We start from the raw sequence: 14,880 nt of genomic DNA, 5'->3' as shown, positions 1-14,880 counted from the left end.
ATGGAATGGGAGACCCCTTGAAAGTAAATGAGACCGGTGTCTGCAGCTCACGTTGTAACAGAATAGGATTAGTCTGTCCCAGCCTCCAGGCCGAGTCCTCCCAGGTGGAGAGACCCACTGCTCCCCCCATTTCCTCTTCATTGCCACTGCATGCAGGCTGCGCTGATCGAGCCCAGAGAAATTAATAAATCTTAATCATCCACGTGAAAATGGTATATCTATTACTGCTGCTACATGACCTGACTTTTCCCGGAGAAATTGAGTAACAGGCTTGGCTTGCACAGGCCCTTCCTATCCCAGAGGGCACCTGGTGCAACTGCTGACCTTCCTCATCCTCCTTCTGCTCTCACATTTCGGCAAAGCTGCCCAGACACCTGTGCCCATGCAAACCCTTGTGTGGACCAGTTCATGAGAGACCTTCAGCTGGGGGGTTTCACCTACTGGGGCACCAATGGGCAGCAAAGAGCAGTGAGAAAATACTTGGCTTGGAGGAGACCAACTTCTCCTAATGTTTCCCGAGCTCAGAAATTCCACTGGCAACTCCGTATCAAGGAGTCACTGTTATTTTCTTAATGGTATTTATGGGTTTGTGATGCAATATCAATATATGCCCATGGTTTCTATTTACACAACAGTGTATTTTTAGCAAAAATTCTACCATGTTCTCACATTTTTTAATTTAAAAGAAAGCCTAGCTCATATCCTGCAGTGAAAACTAAACATGGCTCACAGCTCCTCTCTTCCCAAATGTTTATGTGGAAGAGTCCTGCTGTGCTGATTGCTGACAAACACCTCCAATCAAAATGTAATGAGCCATTTTGTACCATTTTACAAAAAATAGCAGTTAAATGGCACCATTTGCCGTGTTAGTGATCAATAAAGCAGTTAATGTTATAGCTATTGAGGAACAGGGAGTAAAACAGTTGTTTAATATCAATCCAAGCCACAGCAGAATCCTCTGCTGCTTTTCCTAGACTGGCTGTGCTCCAGGCAGCAATTACACTTGCAAGCTTAACGAATTTATCTCCATTATCTTTACAGAGTACAGAAAACTTGTTTATCTGGCGGTATTTATGAGACACAGGGTCAGTGATAGGGACAATCAGACAGGTACCCACAGGCTGAACAAAGGGAGGACGGGGTCCATGTCTGAACCCCTGACCAGAGGCTCCACTGGGCCAACACGTCTGATCAATGATGCCAAACCACACAGCAACACTTGCTCTGCCTTCGTTATCTGCCTCACGTCCCAGATTTTACTCCAGAACTGATCCCAGCACACACGCTGGTCACGCGTCTTCACATGGAGGGCAAGGTGTAAAAGCTCCTGTTGCCACAGACTTTTCTGCAATCTTCCTTTGATGGAGCTTTACAAACTAGTTCAGCATTGCGGGGCACATTATGAAACCTCAGGGGTTGTTCATTGTCCCTCACAGTCTCAAGATCTCAGCCTCAGTCCATCTTTCCGTAAAGTTTGATCACAATGTGTTGCATGGTCCTGTTCATAGTAAAAAGCGTGACAAATACTAACCTACTTGTTGGCAAATTTTGTGAAGTATCTTGTTTTTCTTATTCTTTGGGAGATATCTCAGAGAAATTGCTTGTCCTCTTGATAAAAGTTGCCTCTTGGTCTGAAATGGAGTACATCATTTGGGTCTTTGAACTGCTCTGCTTTAAAAAATTAAAGCTTTACATGGCCAGCTTAAAACATTTTAGGTTTTGATGCCTTATCTGTCCAGACTTTGTCTCAAGTGGGATGCCAGCCATACTTCATAAGTGTAGTAAAGACTTGAGGTTCAGGTTTGAAATTTTCAGCTCTAATCTTCTTAGAGAGAGCCTGATCTTTCTGCTGTCCTCATTACAGTTCATCTCTAATGGAATTTGAAAAAAAATATTTTTGAACTCTTAACCTTTTGTTCATCTTTTGTACAAAATATTTCCATTAGAGATGCGAGTTTAAATGGAAGGGCAAATTAAGTAAGATGTGAACCCAGTACCTTGGACTAATCATGGATTTTGGAAAGTCTAGGCTGTTCAATGTAAATCCTTATAAGTGCTTTTGTCAGGACATAGCCATTTTCCCTAATTAACAGATTTTTTTCTTTATTCACAGATCGAGAAGACCAGTCAATCCTGTGCACGTAAGTAAACTGATCTATTTTAGTATATATCAATATTACAGTGTGTTTCTTTATTCAAAATGTATTACATTTCTCATGGAACTGATATATTTTCCACACCTTCAGTAAGCTGAACTCCAGTCCCAGTCCATTTACCTGTTGATAAAATAAAAAGCAGGTATCAGTGCCATAGGAAGTCTTTAACACACAAACGTATTTATTTACATTGACTTTCTGAATTCAGAGATTTAAGAGCTTACAGCGAACAACTGGGGAGTGTGGTTGTAAAAACAAGGGATTTTAAGAGTTTCCTAGAGGAAGCTGAGAAACGGAGAAAAGTGAGGAGCACAGAGCATCCCGGCTACTCGCTGAACCGCTTTTCATCTTTAGCTGTTGGTAACTCGCCATCGCTTCCCCAGTCAGTTCCCACTGTAGATATTTTGTCAGTGCTGTAGTTCCGTGCTGTTGGTGTGTGTTGTAGCCGGACAGGCAGTGTGGTTCCTGGGGTTTGGCTCAGGGCTCAGCCGCTCCACACGAGCTGGACCCTCCTGCGGTCTCTGTGCAATTGCTTTAGGCCAGAGTGAAAGACCAGCTAAGCCAGGCCTGCTGTGGATTCTCTGATTTCCCCGTGTCCCGCTTGCTGAAGCCTCCCTGAGTTTTGAGCTGCCAGAGCTGGGACTGCAGCAGCCTGGGGGCTCAGCTGTTGTGCCGTGGGTCGGAAAGTGATTTTATCGCAATAAGCTTTGCTGGCCGTAACTTACTGCTGTACAAAATACCATTGCTTTAGCATTCCTACCTATTTTGCAAAACACTCTATTGAATTGGCCAGGGATCTCCTCCTTGACCTTCAGTTTTGGCCTTTTCTCCGTTCCTCTGTAGCCAGTTAGTCAGTTTTATTTACTTGAATGCCATCAAGGATGCTTCTGACAAAAAGTTGTGTTTGTTGTATTAGGCATCTTCCAGTTTTCCCGGTCAAAGGCAGGAGTTGATTTTGTGTAAAGACTAATTATTGTTTGCAGAAGAGGGCATGCGTATCACTTAAAGGTTCATTCAGTGGTGCTGTAGTTTGTCAAGTACTGTAAATACACACAGTCCCAAAATGAACTCGTTTTAGCTTATCAGTGAAAATGTGGCTACTGACTGGCTGAATATATATTGATACTACAGTTTTTTAAAAGCATTGCTACTGGCCACCAGCCAGGCAGCTACTTTTGAGTGCCACTGTTGACTGGAAAACATTCATCATCTAAGAAAAAGTGGAAATCATATATATACTGTAACCAGTAGCATAAGGGCCAGCATAGCTCTGACCTCTGTTGTAACAAGATTTCATTGCATGCAAGTATACCAGTCAAGAATCCATCTAAAAATACATTAATAGCCAAACAAACAGAAACACAAACAAACAAACAAAAACCCCCAAACAAACCAACCTAAACTTGCAGCAATGATGAAATAAAAATTGACCATCATATTCTTCCCAGGATGAAACATGTCATGGTTATGAAGATTAATTTATAATATGCATTTCCTCCTTCTATTCCTGTACTTTAGTTTATTTTTCCATTAGTAAATCTTCAGATCTTTAAGATTTGGACTATTAGGATTTCTAAAAAAGGGCGCTTTTTTTTTTTTCAAATCTATGTCTTTTTATTCATGAAAATCCACTAAAGGCTCCATTTCTGATATCCACCATACATTCAAAATACTGTTTTTCTTCCACCTGGCCAGCTCAGCTGGAAACATAAGGTGATTCACACCAGTAACACATAGAATAGAGAGAATTAAATGTCTTTCCTATTTTGAAAACAGCTGCAGTAAGTGATTAATCCAGATGTTTAGAATGACTGCTGTATGTTGGATGGGCACCGTGACCCACAGCCTAAAACAGTCCTCACGCGTCTTTCAAACCAAAAAGATTAGTCAAGCTAAAACCAATGTACACAACTAGTTTATCATCCTTGTTGGCCTTATTTGGATGTACAGAAAGAAGAAGCTTCACTTGACTTTCAGCTGGGCAGATTTCAAGCAGAAGCAATTTGCGCTATTTTATAGAATTGCTAAAAATTCCAAGAAATTGTCTTTCTGCTTAAACTATGTAACAATAACTGAAGACTTCGTGGCATTGATCAGCGGGGATCTTTTCTTTAAATAGCTACAGACTCAAACTTTCCAAAGCCTGGTACCTAGATTGTAAAAAGTGCAGCTGTAAGATTTCATACTTAAGTAGTTGTGGATGCTGCCAAAAATTCACTTATGTGTAGTGAGGCTGCAGTGCAGACTCTTGCATTCTTCCACTTATTGCTACCTACCTCCCACTTTTTGCTGTTTACCTGATGGGAACCCAGTGGGATAGCCAAAACACCGGTGACAAGCTGCAAGCAGAAACAGTGCACTTTATTTTTAAATACACCGTGCTGTGTGCTTTGTAGCGCTTCTGCAAAACGATCCCATTTTTAGCAGAGCTCCCCTAGCAGCAAAGGCCTCAGCGCCTGGGACTCAGCTGGGGCATAGATCCGAGAACTAAGAGTGATTCTGGGTTTCTGAGTATAAATATACCCATCCTCAGGACTTCACACTCAGCTCATTGAGCCTCCCCTCATGTGGTTAAGTATTGTTTGCATTCTTTTGCAATCCCTACCCTTTGTGTGATTAACTGCGGCATGTTTAAAATGCTCCATCTGTCTTTAATGGGTTCGAATGCTTCCTCAGAATTCCCGTCTTTCCTAGATTTCACTATTTCCTCTACATTTTGTTAATAACTACATGCACAGTGCCTTTGATGTGCTCTCCCCTGTGCTCACATCCTTCTCGCTGTCAGCCCTTTCCCATGGGCAGCATCACGGACCGTCCTCTCATGTCATTCCCAGTTCTCTGCCGCTTTACAACCAGCCATAAAGCCCCACATCCTAACACGTACATGTAGAACCTGCCTCTCTGGAACATAAGAAACTTTATACCATGGCTGTGCTTACTAATACATGTGTGGCTGCATTTTTGTGTTGTAACATAACATAGTATAACATATATAATAAATATACAATATCTAACACTGCACTGAGGGTATGAAATCTTATTATTTTATGTGTCTGAGAATTAAGGCTGTTAAGACTTTTCCATCCTTGTGTTTTGGTCCCTGTTCTGGGCAGCTCCCACTGCTCTGCCTGCCTACTGGGATTCCCTGAAATTCCTGGTTGCCACTGTACTCTTTTGACATTGACACTGGACTTTGCCACACAATAATCTATATTTGCTCTTGCAAAGACAAGGCTGGTCTGTGTTGACCAGCACACTAGATATTGCTGAAGGAAAAATCCCCAGAAATCCCTCCAGTTGCTCAGACACCTGAGCAACCTTGGTGCATCAGCAACTAAGCGTGAATCGGACTAAGCCATGGCCAGTGACCAGGCTTGGCCCCTTTCAAGCTTCTTCCAATGTAAGGAGAGGCACCAGCCCTCAAAGGAGACTCCTGGACTTTAAGTTGTTCAGTTTCTACAGACGCAAGTGGATTCTACTGAGTTTTCAAAAGGTGTTTTACTAAAAATTCCCCAGGTGTTATTTGCATGGCGAAGCACAGGAGTGTTTTAGAGATCTCCCCTTAAACCTGCTTCATCCTGGGGTAATCACATTTTGGCCACTTTCTGAAAAGAGTGGGCACAATATTTTCTACAAAGCAGACATAGCTAAGAGGACTGTGCACAAGCTTCAGCTAAAGAAGAAAGAACCTTAAATAAATGAGAAAAAGAAAACTGATCAAAATTCTGAATGTTTGGGGTAATGTGAAGACTGTGAAAACTTGTTAAATAATTTATAATCAAATAGCTTTTTGTTACCTTTTACTTTTTTTATACGTGCATTTAGTTTGAATAGCTTCTATTAAAACATAGTAGCACAGTACTTTTTCCACTTAATTCAGTACAGTGACAGACAAAATTTGGGGTGAGGCGGTGACCATCCTGCCCTTTTCCCCTTCGTCCCCTCTCTCTTTTTGGGCAAACTCTCCATCCACGGGACCTCGATCTGCTTCCTCCCCGTAATCCAGAGCATCCTCCAAACCGCACAGTCCCATTACTCAAAAGACTCCTCCAGAAAGCGTGAAGCTCTGTTCTTTCCCAGCTCAGTAAATCTCGCTCAGCACGGCCCTGCTCCTGCCCGCACGTCTGGGGCAGCTCCAGTCCGTGGTGGAACTTGGTGCTGAGCCAGCTCCGTTGAATCGGGGAGGGTTTTTAGCAGTAAACTAGTCGGCTCAGCAGGCTGGCTTCTGAGATGGGTCCCCAGGGGGTACAGTTGGGTCAGGACAAAGATCTGCCAAGCCCTGATGGGATTTAAGCAGCTCTCTGCCCGCTCCTGCGTGGAGCCTTCCCGCAGCGCCAGCACGGCCGCATTAAGAGATGTGCGAACGGTCCATCTTTGTGGTTCATCGGTTACTGAAACAAATGCTGAAAATAAATTCTGCTGTTGCTTTTTAGATGTTTCCAAAAGTGGAATTAAGCTAAGTCTTATAATATTAATACAAAAAGCTTTCAAAATTTCAACAAAAAAATACCCTTTCAAAACTTTCTTTTCCCATTTCTACCCAAACATACGAGAATCCTAGCTACACCACAGGCTCAGCCCACAACAGTGGGGCCAACATGTTCATCTCACCTTGTTCCACTTTGAAAACCTATTCTAAACAGGATAATTTTAATTTGAGGTGGAGGGAATGCAGTCACAGAGGATTTAGTAGCTCACGCTGTGCAAAAACTCTATTATAGCTTATGTGAGCTTATGTGCTTTAAGTCCTGTACTGAGTTCCTAAAACAATGCCTGGCAAGAAAGGAGGGAGTGCCAAATGTAAACTGTGCCACACAATGTGAGAGTGGCATTTTAAACAAGCAAGCCTGTAAGCCTGGGGACCCGTTTGCTCTGGGAATGCCAAGGAGTTTCTGAGGAGGAAAACATGTTTGGGGAGTAGATGAAGTTGTGCTGCTGGGCTGATCAGAGCTGTGCACTGGGACCTGCTTTGGATCTGGTTTTTGTGTTGCCCATCTGAGCTGGGTGCAAAGAATGGCACTGGCGGTGAATGTGCTGCCTCTGCCTATGGCAGGCAAGAAGAATTATTTGAGATGTTTCAGTTAAACAAATGCTCAGTCTCCTCCCAAAAGATCACGGTTAGGACAGTGGTAACAGTGTTTGTACGGTTAACTCCCACTTTGGAAGATAATTTAGGGGTACAGACTGAGGATAACGGGCACCCCAAAGAGAGGAGCCCTGTTGCCGGCGGTCCATGCCAAATCTGCTGAAAGATGCTCGCAAGAAAAAGACCCATCTTGAAAAATTCAGTCACTGAGCTCAACAGCATGTAGATTTAAAATCAGGTGGGATTCCTCATACCAGCTCACAAGGAAAGCTGTTTCTGCTGCCCCAGAAATGATGGGACTTCAAAGCCAAGGCAGAGGAAAAAAAACAGCACACCCAATTCCGTTGTGGCTCAATAGTTCTCAGAAGAATTTTATTCACCTGTGAAGCGAAGTAAGAGACCCACATTCTGTCTTCCCCCTGGATCTTTCCCCTTGGAAGCTGCTTCATGCTTAGAGGCACTGACCCTGATCTAGCCATTCCTGCTCATTAGTTTGCAAGCACTTGGTATTTTATTAGCCAGATGTATTTGAGATGCTGTCACACAGCTGTGGTGCATCCTGCAGAGTATGAGGGCTACTGATGTTGGTTAATGGACACTTGTTTATGAGGCCTGCCTGTTGTCGTGGACATCTAAAAATGATCTGATGTGTTGAAAAATTAGATGTATTCATCAGGTATAGACATTATTCTTTGTTACTCATTGACCTTAGAGATTTTTTTCCTACTTGTAGCTGTTGAGATCCTGTCTGTTTTCCATTTCATGTTGAAGCTTTTCCATTTCATGCTGAAGAACTTTTTACTGTCCACTTCAAAAGGAAGTTAAAGCCTCAAAATCTATCTGCAGAAAATGCAAAACCCCTCAGCCTGTGCAGGAGCAAAGAGTTAAGGATGAAAGCACAGAACAAAATGTGAAGTAACTGAAGCATTACAGTATGGTAGGATAATTACAAGTAAAATGATGCCATATATGGTAATACTCGCAGGGATTCAGGGGAAAGCCAAATGATGGGCACTGTTGCCCTGGGAGAAAGGAAATGCAACTCATGTAGTGATGAACTACAAATAACCTTTAATAAAACTGAATAGTTCAAAGCCGGGGGTTTGTTTGAAGAGAGGGTTGTTTTGTTTTGTTTTTTTCCAGAGAAACAAAGTTGTAAGGTAGATTTATTTGAAAACTTTGTATGCATATGTCTTCAAATTGGTGTGCTTGGTTTGGAATTGTTCCCAGGACACTTAATTCTTATCAATAAAACATGGAAATGTTTTAGCACTGAAGCCCAGGCAAAGATGAATTCAGCCTCTAAACTGTGCAAATTAACCCAGGTCTTGTGAAAAGGAATGTATTCATCTCAATTATTTCTGGGGTTAAAACTCTAAAAGCCAGAAGAAACACTTCTAATCGTGTTGTACCTCAAGCAGGATTTGTTTCTGGTTTTCTAAGGTTTACATCAATGTCATCCCATCTTGAAAGTTCTGTCCAGCACTTACTCATACTTTTTATGTTAATTTATCACTGGTCCCTTGGTAGGGAAAATTAACTCCTATATTTCCTAATTAGGGAAAGAAGCAGAACTGCAATGGATCCAGCTAAATAGCTTCAGCTTCAAAAGACCTGACAAATATCCATGGGATTTTTGAACGTATTGTTCTTTTTATTTTTAAATCCATTTTAATTTAAAGCCAAAGCCAAAGAGGTCTGACTTCCATTCAGACTGTTGCCCTCCTCAGAGCACTAGCTTGGTACGGTTGAAAGAAATAGTTCATTACATCCACACTCACTTTAATGTCCTTTTTGATTGCTGCAACAGGGCAGCAGGCACAAAAACATTTCTGTCTATATAATCATCAGAGCCAAAGGTATCTAAAAGATGTGAGATGATGTAACGTGACACTGAGAGAAGGAAAAGTAGGCTGGAAACATTCTCCTGAGAAAAGACTGGGTAAATCTGGACCTTGCACCAGTGCTTTGAAAACCAGTGTTTTACTTTAAGAGATAGCTCAAGAACTGTAAATAAACTTAAGTCTGGAAGTTGTCCCAGGGGTGAGGGGTCACTGCCACCATCCTGCGTCCCCAGGGACACCGTGGGGAGCACAGCCGGGACACCGGTCCTGCCGTGTCCCTCAGCACCCATCTCAGATCTGAGCTCAAGGAGTGTTTGACCATGGAGTTGAGATGAGGCAGGATCATTCACTTGTTCTCCAGCACCAATATAAGCCATTAGTCTAATATCAGTGTTTCAGAAGAGAAATCTGTTGTATTACTGCTGAGGTTTTTTTTTACTGCTGCACAACATCATACTTAACATTGTATTTTTTTGCCCTTAAAATACAAGCAGACTCCTTGCCAGCTCCGTTTCTCATAAATGTTCTGATGCTGCCAAAGCAAGATGAACCGCTGTTCAAAAATGCATCATGCTTTAGAATTGCCTTAAATGGCCCAACATCCAGTGAAAATACTCACGGGCAGAAATACAGCTCTGATAACATGTTCTTTGTGTGCTGCACTCGGGTGGATTTGGAGAGGTGGTGTTTTGGGGTAAATACTAACTGAGCCAGGCAGCTTCCAGTCCTGTTTTTATACTAAATACATCACATGGCAGAAGGAGTCCACTACTCACTGACCTTCTTTTGCGTTATTTTCTTTCCCCTCAGAGGTGAATCTGGTGCTGGCAAGACAGAAAACACCAAAAAGGTCATTCAGTACCTGGCTGTTGTTGCTTCATCCCATAAGGGCAAAAAGGACACCACCATCACTGTAAGTGAGCTCTTCCATATTCAACTTTTCCTCTTGCAGCCCGTTAGGACTGTTCTGAGCAGACTGTGCTAACAGCAAGTCCACGCTGCAGCTTGCCAAACAGTCGACATGTTAAGAGTACACAGTTAAGTCACAGCTCTATGTTTATGGAAAAAAACCTTCAGTTTGACACCCCCTTAGGCATCAAATCAGAATGGACTTCACCAGAAGAGAAATATTCATAGCTTTCCATATGCATAGCACCTATTTATATCCTGGCATGAAGGCCTCGAAATCTGCAAGGGCTCAGGTCCTTATTTCACCCTTGGTCCCTGGCAACTAAGAAGTTTGGGAAAGCCTTTAACTAACACATTGTCCAAACACATCACAAAAATATATACCAGCATTTAAACTTCCAAAGTTTTGACTGACTTTGTTAGCAAGTTTTCTTACTAACTAGCAAAGAGTCACAGTATAAAACTTGTATTTTATTTTTACTCCCCTGTCAGAGAGAACAATTTGGAAAGGCACAATTTTTTAAAGCAATTTGTTCCTTCAAAATTCGCCTTGCCTTAGTGACTAAGGTTTGTCTACTTGCTCTGAACCACAACATGAGTTATACCTGCGCGGTTCCTGGAGATCATTAGGGTGGCTGAGGCTCACAGCTGCCTTTGCTGTTCTCAATGGTACCACTCCAGGTCCTACGTCATTTCCAGCTTTTTGATGTTAATCAAGCTTCTGTAATGAAAATATAGCAATTCACTTTAATGACAAAACAGGCTTAATTCAGGAAGACATTTCAGTGTGTCCCAAATGCACGACCGGCTCAAAATAAGTAATTAGTAGGACAGTGGGAAACAAAAGTCAAAATGCGCAGGTCACACACCCTGTGTGCCCACAGGTAGAGGACTCCGGAGCACAGGGTGTGCAGCCTGGCCTCCTTCACCTTAAATAATTGCTGTTTGTCTAAAGGAGATTCTGCTTTTGGGCAGGGGAGGGAGTACATGTCCCTTTGGGTAGTATTTTCTAGAAATCTGGGATTAAATTTAGTGGAAACAGTCCAAGACTAAAAGCATTTTCCTTTGTTGAATGTTTATGTAAAAAAACATATTTCTTCCTACTGGGTCACTGCTCAGTGGTTGGGGGAAATGAACTTGTGGTTTCCAGGCCATTCCTAATCGGCATGGAACTGCGGTTGCTGCTGATGCCTCTCAGGAATTACATGAGTCTGGGGATTAAACTGGCCCTGAGACAGACCTGAAGGCAAATACCCACCAGATGGGAGCTGAGCAAAAGCCTAAGTTGTTCTATAACGTGCTGACAAATAGTAATTCAGTGACTGGGACTACTGACACTGCAATTTCAGTCATTAAAAAATAACGAATAGCAAAATGCCTCAGTTGCACCAGAGAGAAACTGGGGATTTAACGTGAAAATATCTGTCCTTCTCCGGTCCTGGGAGACTACCCTGGGACTGGATCCAAATCTCATCCCTGTGCTTCAAGGTTTTTCATTTTCTTCAGTTAAATTGCTCTGTATATGTTAATGGTATTTGTACTCTTGGTATGTCCGCAATAGATTGTCTTTATTTGTATTCCTGGTTTATTTGCACGGAAACTGTGTGTTGGTTATTTTAATACAGGAAAAACAATAAAAATGTTTGTGTAATGGAAATGATACTGACATTTGTTTTATACCACGTTATTCAATACAGCAAGGTCCATCTTTTTCTTACGTGAGTAACTTAGACTGTTTGATGTGTGTTTAAGGCACTGAGTGTAGATCTGCATGCTATTGTTGCACCTTGAAAATTTCAGAGAGATTTTGAGAAATATGTTGTATGATACGATAAAAAGCAACAATAGCACCAAATGCTCTCACAAATCAACCCTAACTGTGTCAGGCTCCATGGCAAAGAATGAGGTCTGACACAGGCAGGGTCATCTTTCAAACATCACCCTCTTCTCTGTGTGTGTGTTCAAATCGCCGGGGTCTGAATGAAATTTCCCACGATCCTGAAAGAGCCACTCAGCCTGAAATCGAGCAATGTGATTTCTAAATGAAAATACCCAAATGCTTTCTGTGCTCCAGGTTGAACTTTTTAGGACTGTCGTGAAATAATTCCTAAACCTCACAGCGTTTGATTATTTGTATGGCTGCATGCTTTCCATTTGGTATTGCTTTCAATTTTACATCTTCATGTAACTGTTGAGGATTGTTGACATCCACAAAAGTCAGCATGTTCTTAGCTTGCTGCTATGATGTGTAACAGAGCGATTCTCACTGCAGCATCTGCCTGCAGGTGTGTGACAGCAGGTTCTGACAGGCCCTCGCAGGCCCCAGGGAGACATCATTGCACCTTTCTGTACTTCAAAGGGGCTGATAAGAAAGATGAGGACAGACTTTTGATCAGTGCCTGTTGTGATAGGACAAGTGGTGATGGTTTTAAACTCAAGGAGAGAGATTCAGGCCAGACGTGAGGAAGAAATTGTCACCCCTGAGGGTGGTGAGAGCCTGGCCCAGGTTGGCCAGAGAGGCGGTGGATGAACCATCCCTGGAGACATCCCAGGCCAGGCTGGACGGGGCTGAGCAACCTGAGCTGGTGAAGATGTCCCTGTCATGGCAGGGGGGGCACTGGGGAGCTGGGAAGGGCCCTTCAACACAAACCCTTCTGTGATTCTATGATTGCAGTGTGCCACACCAGCATACCAAGGCTTTGGGAATACAGGCAAGTTTGCTGCCTTATCCCTTCTGGTGCTGTGCCAGGCAAACAGGAGGGGTTTTTTATTGGGGTCTTTTTTCCCCATTCTAACTGCTGCCTCTCAGACTTGCCTATGACAAAGGGTGACATGTTGCCGTTTAGTCAATTTAGTATTTTATTTGATAAGGTCTCTGCAAAAAGACCAATTCATTGCTGGTGTAGGCAGCGCTGTGGTGCTCAGGGGCCTGGCAGCTGCATACGGTGCTGTTGATTTGGAGCCACAATTTTATCCCCCAGGTTTGTGGCATAGTTCAGTTCTCACTAGAAGCAGGTGGATTCTGTATCAGTTAAGCAGACAAGGCTCTATTTTAGCCGCCACCACCTGATTTCAGTGACACCCTGTGCTTATAGTGGAGTTCGTATGTCTACAGAGTGTAACTGGAAAGAGTTGCTCAGTACAGAGGAAATTCAGGGACTTTTAGGAATTTGTTACTTATTCTAGGACTCCTGTATTAGCTTCTTTGGAAGAAGAAGCCGTACTCAAAGAATAGGGTGACAAGAAGAAAACGTGAAAGTGAGCGACCTCATAGGACAGAGCTGAAAAGCTCCAAAAAACTTTATTCATAAGCAAAGGATTGTTTCAACTTCATTGATTTCCTTAGAAATAGGAGTATTAAATGCATGCTTGTTTCACTGCATGATTTGTTTCATTAGCAATTACCAATCACAATTAACAATATAATATGAAGTTTGCATGTTTGCATGAGAACTCATGATCCTAGTTTGAAATAAATCAATGCATTTCCATATTTAACCTAAGTAGCCTTGCATGGATCATTATTAATAGACCTGATGAAATCTGCTTTGTAGCTTTGTGCTGCATTACATTAAAATGATTCTCAGCAAGTTATTCTAATTACATCATCATTTGCTAGCAAAGGATCTCAATAAACTAACTTTAAAAAGACATGCTAGAGGTTCCTTTAAGAATATCCCTTCTAAAAAATTATATTAACTTGGAAAAAAAAAATGACACTGAATGACCCTTTTTCTTAAGAAAGGCCAGTCATGATGCTAAACAACTAAATAAATTGTGATCTGTCACAGGCAACAGGGCTGGAAAAGGGTCATGTGTACAGGACAGCAGTCAACTGCACAAATATATAAACACAAAGATTAACAGAGAATGAAAACAAATCCACATGAAGTGCAGTATTCAGAAAAAAAAAAAAAAGTTAGAGGCTTAAATTATCTTTCACATTCTTCTCCAGTGCACATGTGTTGGATTTAATTAAGTAATTATGAAGTTTAGGGTTAACTGTATCTGAATGAATTTTAGGGTGAGCTGGAAAAACAGCTTCTCCAGGCAAACCCTATTCTTGAAGCTTTTGGAAATGCCAAAACTGTGAAGAATGACAACTCCTCCAGATTCGTAAGTAGGACAAGTCCAGTTGGGTCTATGTGGGGGGAGGTTCAGCAGCTTTTAAAAACATAACGTACTGACAGTGGCTCTCATCAGCGCTTCTCTCTAAAGAGGGTCTTAAAACTAATCTCTTAAAAACAGTTTAGAATTCCTCTCTGAATTTGGCCTTATGGAAGATTAAAGACCAAGCTCGAACGTGACAGGACCCTTGTCCTCTCACAATTTAGCGGTCTATGTGTGGCCTTCCAGAGTCAGTTCCTGCTCCAAGTGTGATTGTTAGTTAGCAAGAGTCATTAATAAATTAAAAACTACTGGAGAAAAAGAAGAAATAGTCATACAGATTCAAGTTAGGATGATGTGAGCTGAGGGCTGTCACCATTTGATGATGCTTTAGTCTGGGAGTGCTGGCAGACACTCGTTTTCCCTGCAGACCTGCCTCTGCTCTCCAGGATCCACACATACAAACCTCAGCAGAGGGAGTTATGCAGATCCGATGATATCCCCCCATTGTGCTTGCGCAAATCAAAGTAGAAAATAGTTGTTGTCGTATCCCTGGTCCAGCAGGGAGGATTCCTTTCCCTCTAAGTGCCCGAACGAAATGTGGGGGCAAATCTCCGCAGACAGATATCAGAGAAGTTCATTTCCCTCCAAGGCTTTTCCATGGGTTGTCCTGGCAGGAGGGAACCAAGCACATTATCCTTAAGAGGATGATGTACATTTCTTATTAAATACTAATGCTGGAAAACCTGGCCTAACCTGAAAGAACAGCCCAATCTAG

The 14,880-nt window shown here is 42.3% G+C and overlaps 1 protein-coding gene and 1 long non-coding RNA gene across 4 annotated transcripts in view; one reads left to right on the top strand and one right to left on the bottom strand.

The window, feature by feature from the left end:
- MYH11 (myosin heavy chain 11) overlaps positions 1–14,880 on the top strand; it is a 57,744-nt gene that overhangs the window by 16,550 nt on the left and 26,314 nt on the right. For 2 of the 3 annotated variants that reach the window (XM_082064733.1, XM_082064735.1), the window contains exons 4-7: positions 2,114–2,141; positions 9,897–9,999; positions 11,693–11,713; positions 14,019–14,111. In XM_082064733.1, coding sequence (XP_081920859.1) covers positions 2,114–2,141; positions 9,897–9,999; positions 11,693–11,713; positions 14,019–14,111 — 245 coding nt within the window. The remainder of the gene's footprint in view (positions 1–2,113; positions 2,142–9,896; positions 10,000–11,692; positions 11,714–14,018; positions 14,112–14,880) is intronic. The other variant, XM_082064734.1, reaches the window with a different exon arrangement.
- Positions 2,184–10,707, bottom strand: LOC309445729. The gene is made up of 3 exons (XR_014185324.1): positions 10,601–10,707; positions 9,867–9,910; positions 2,184–2,276 (listed from the first exon to the last, which is right to left on the bottom strand). It is a non-coding gene; the product is annotated as an uncharacterized lncRNA (long non-coding RNA).

This window comes from Streptopelia decaocto (assembly GCF_964273445.1).
Source record: "Streptopelia decaocto genome assembly, chromosome: 13".
In the NCBI taxonomy this organism is placed as follows: domain Eukaryota; kingdom Metazoa; phylum Chordata; class Aves; order Columbiformes; family Columbidae; genus Streptopelia; species Streptopelia decaocto.
The sequence above is the reverse complement of the archived record's forward strand: the minus strand, read 5'-3'. Positions and strand labels throughout refer to the sequence as shown.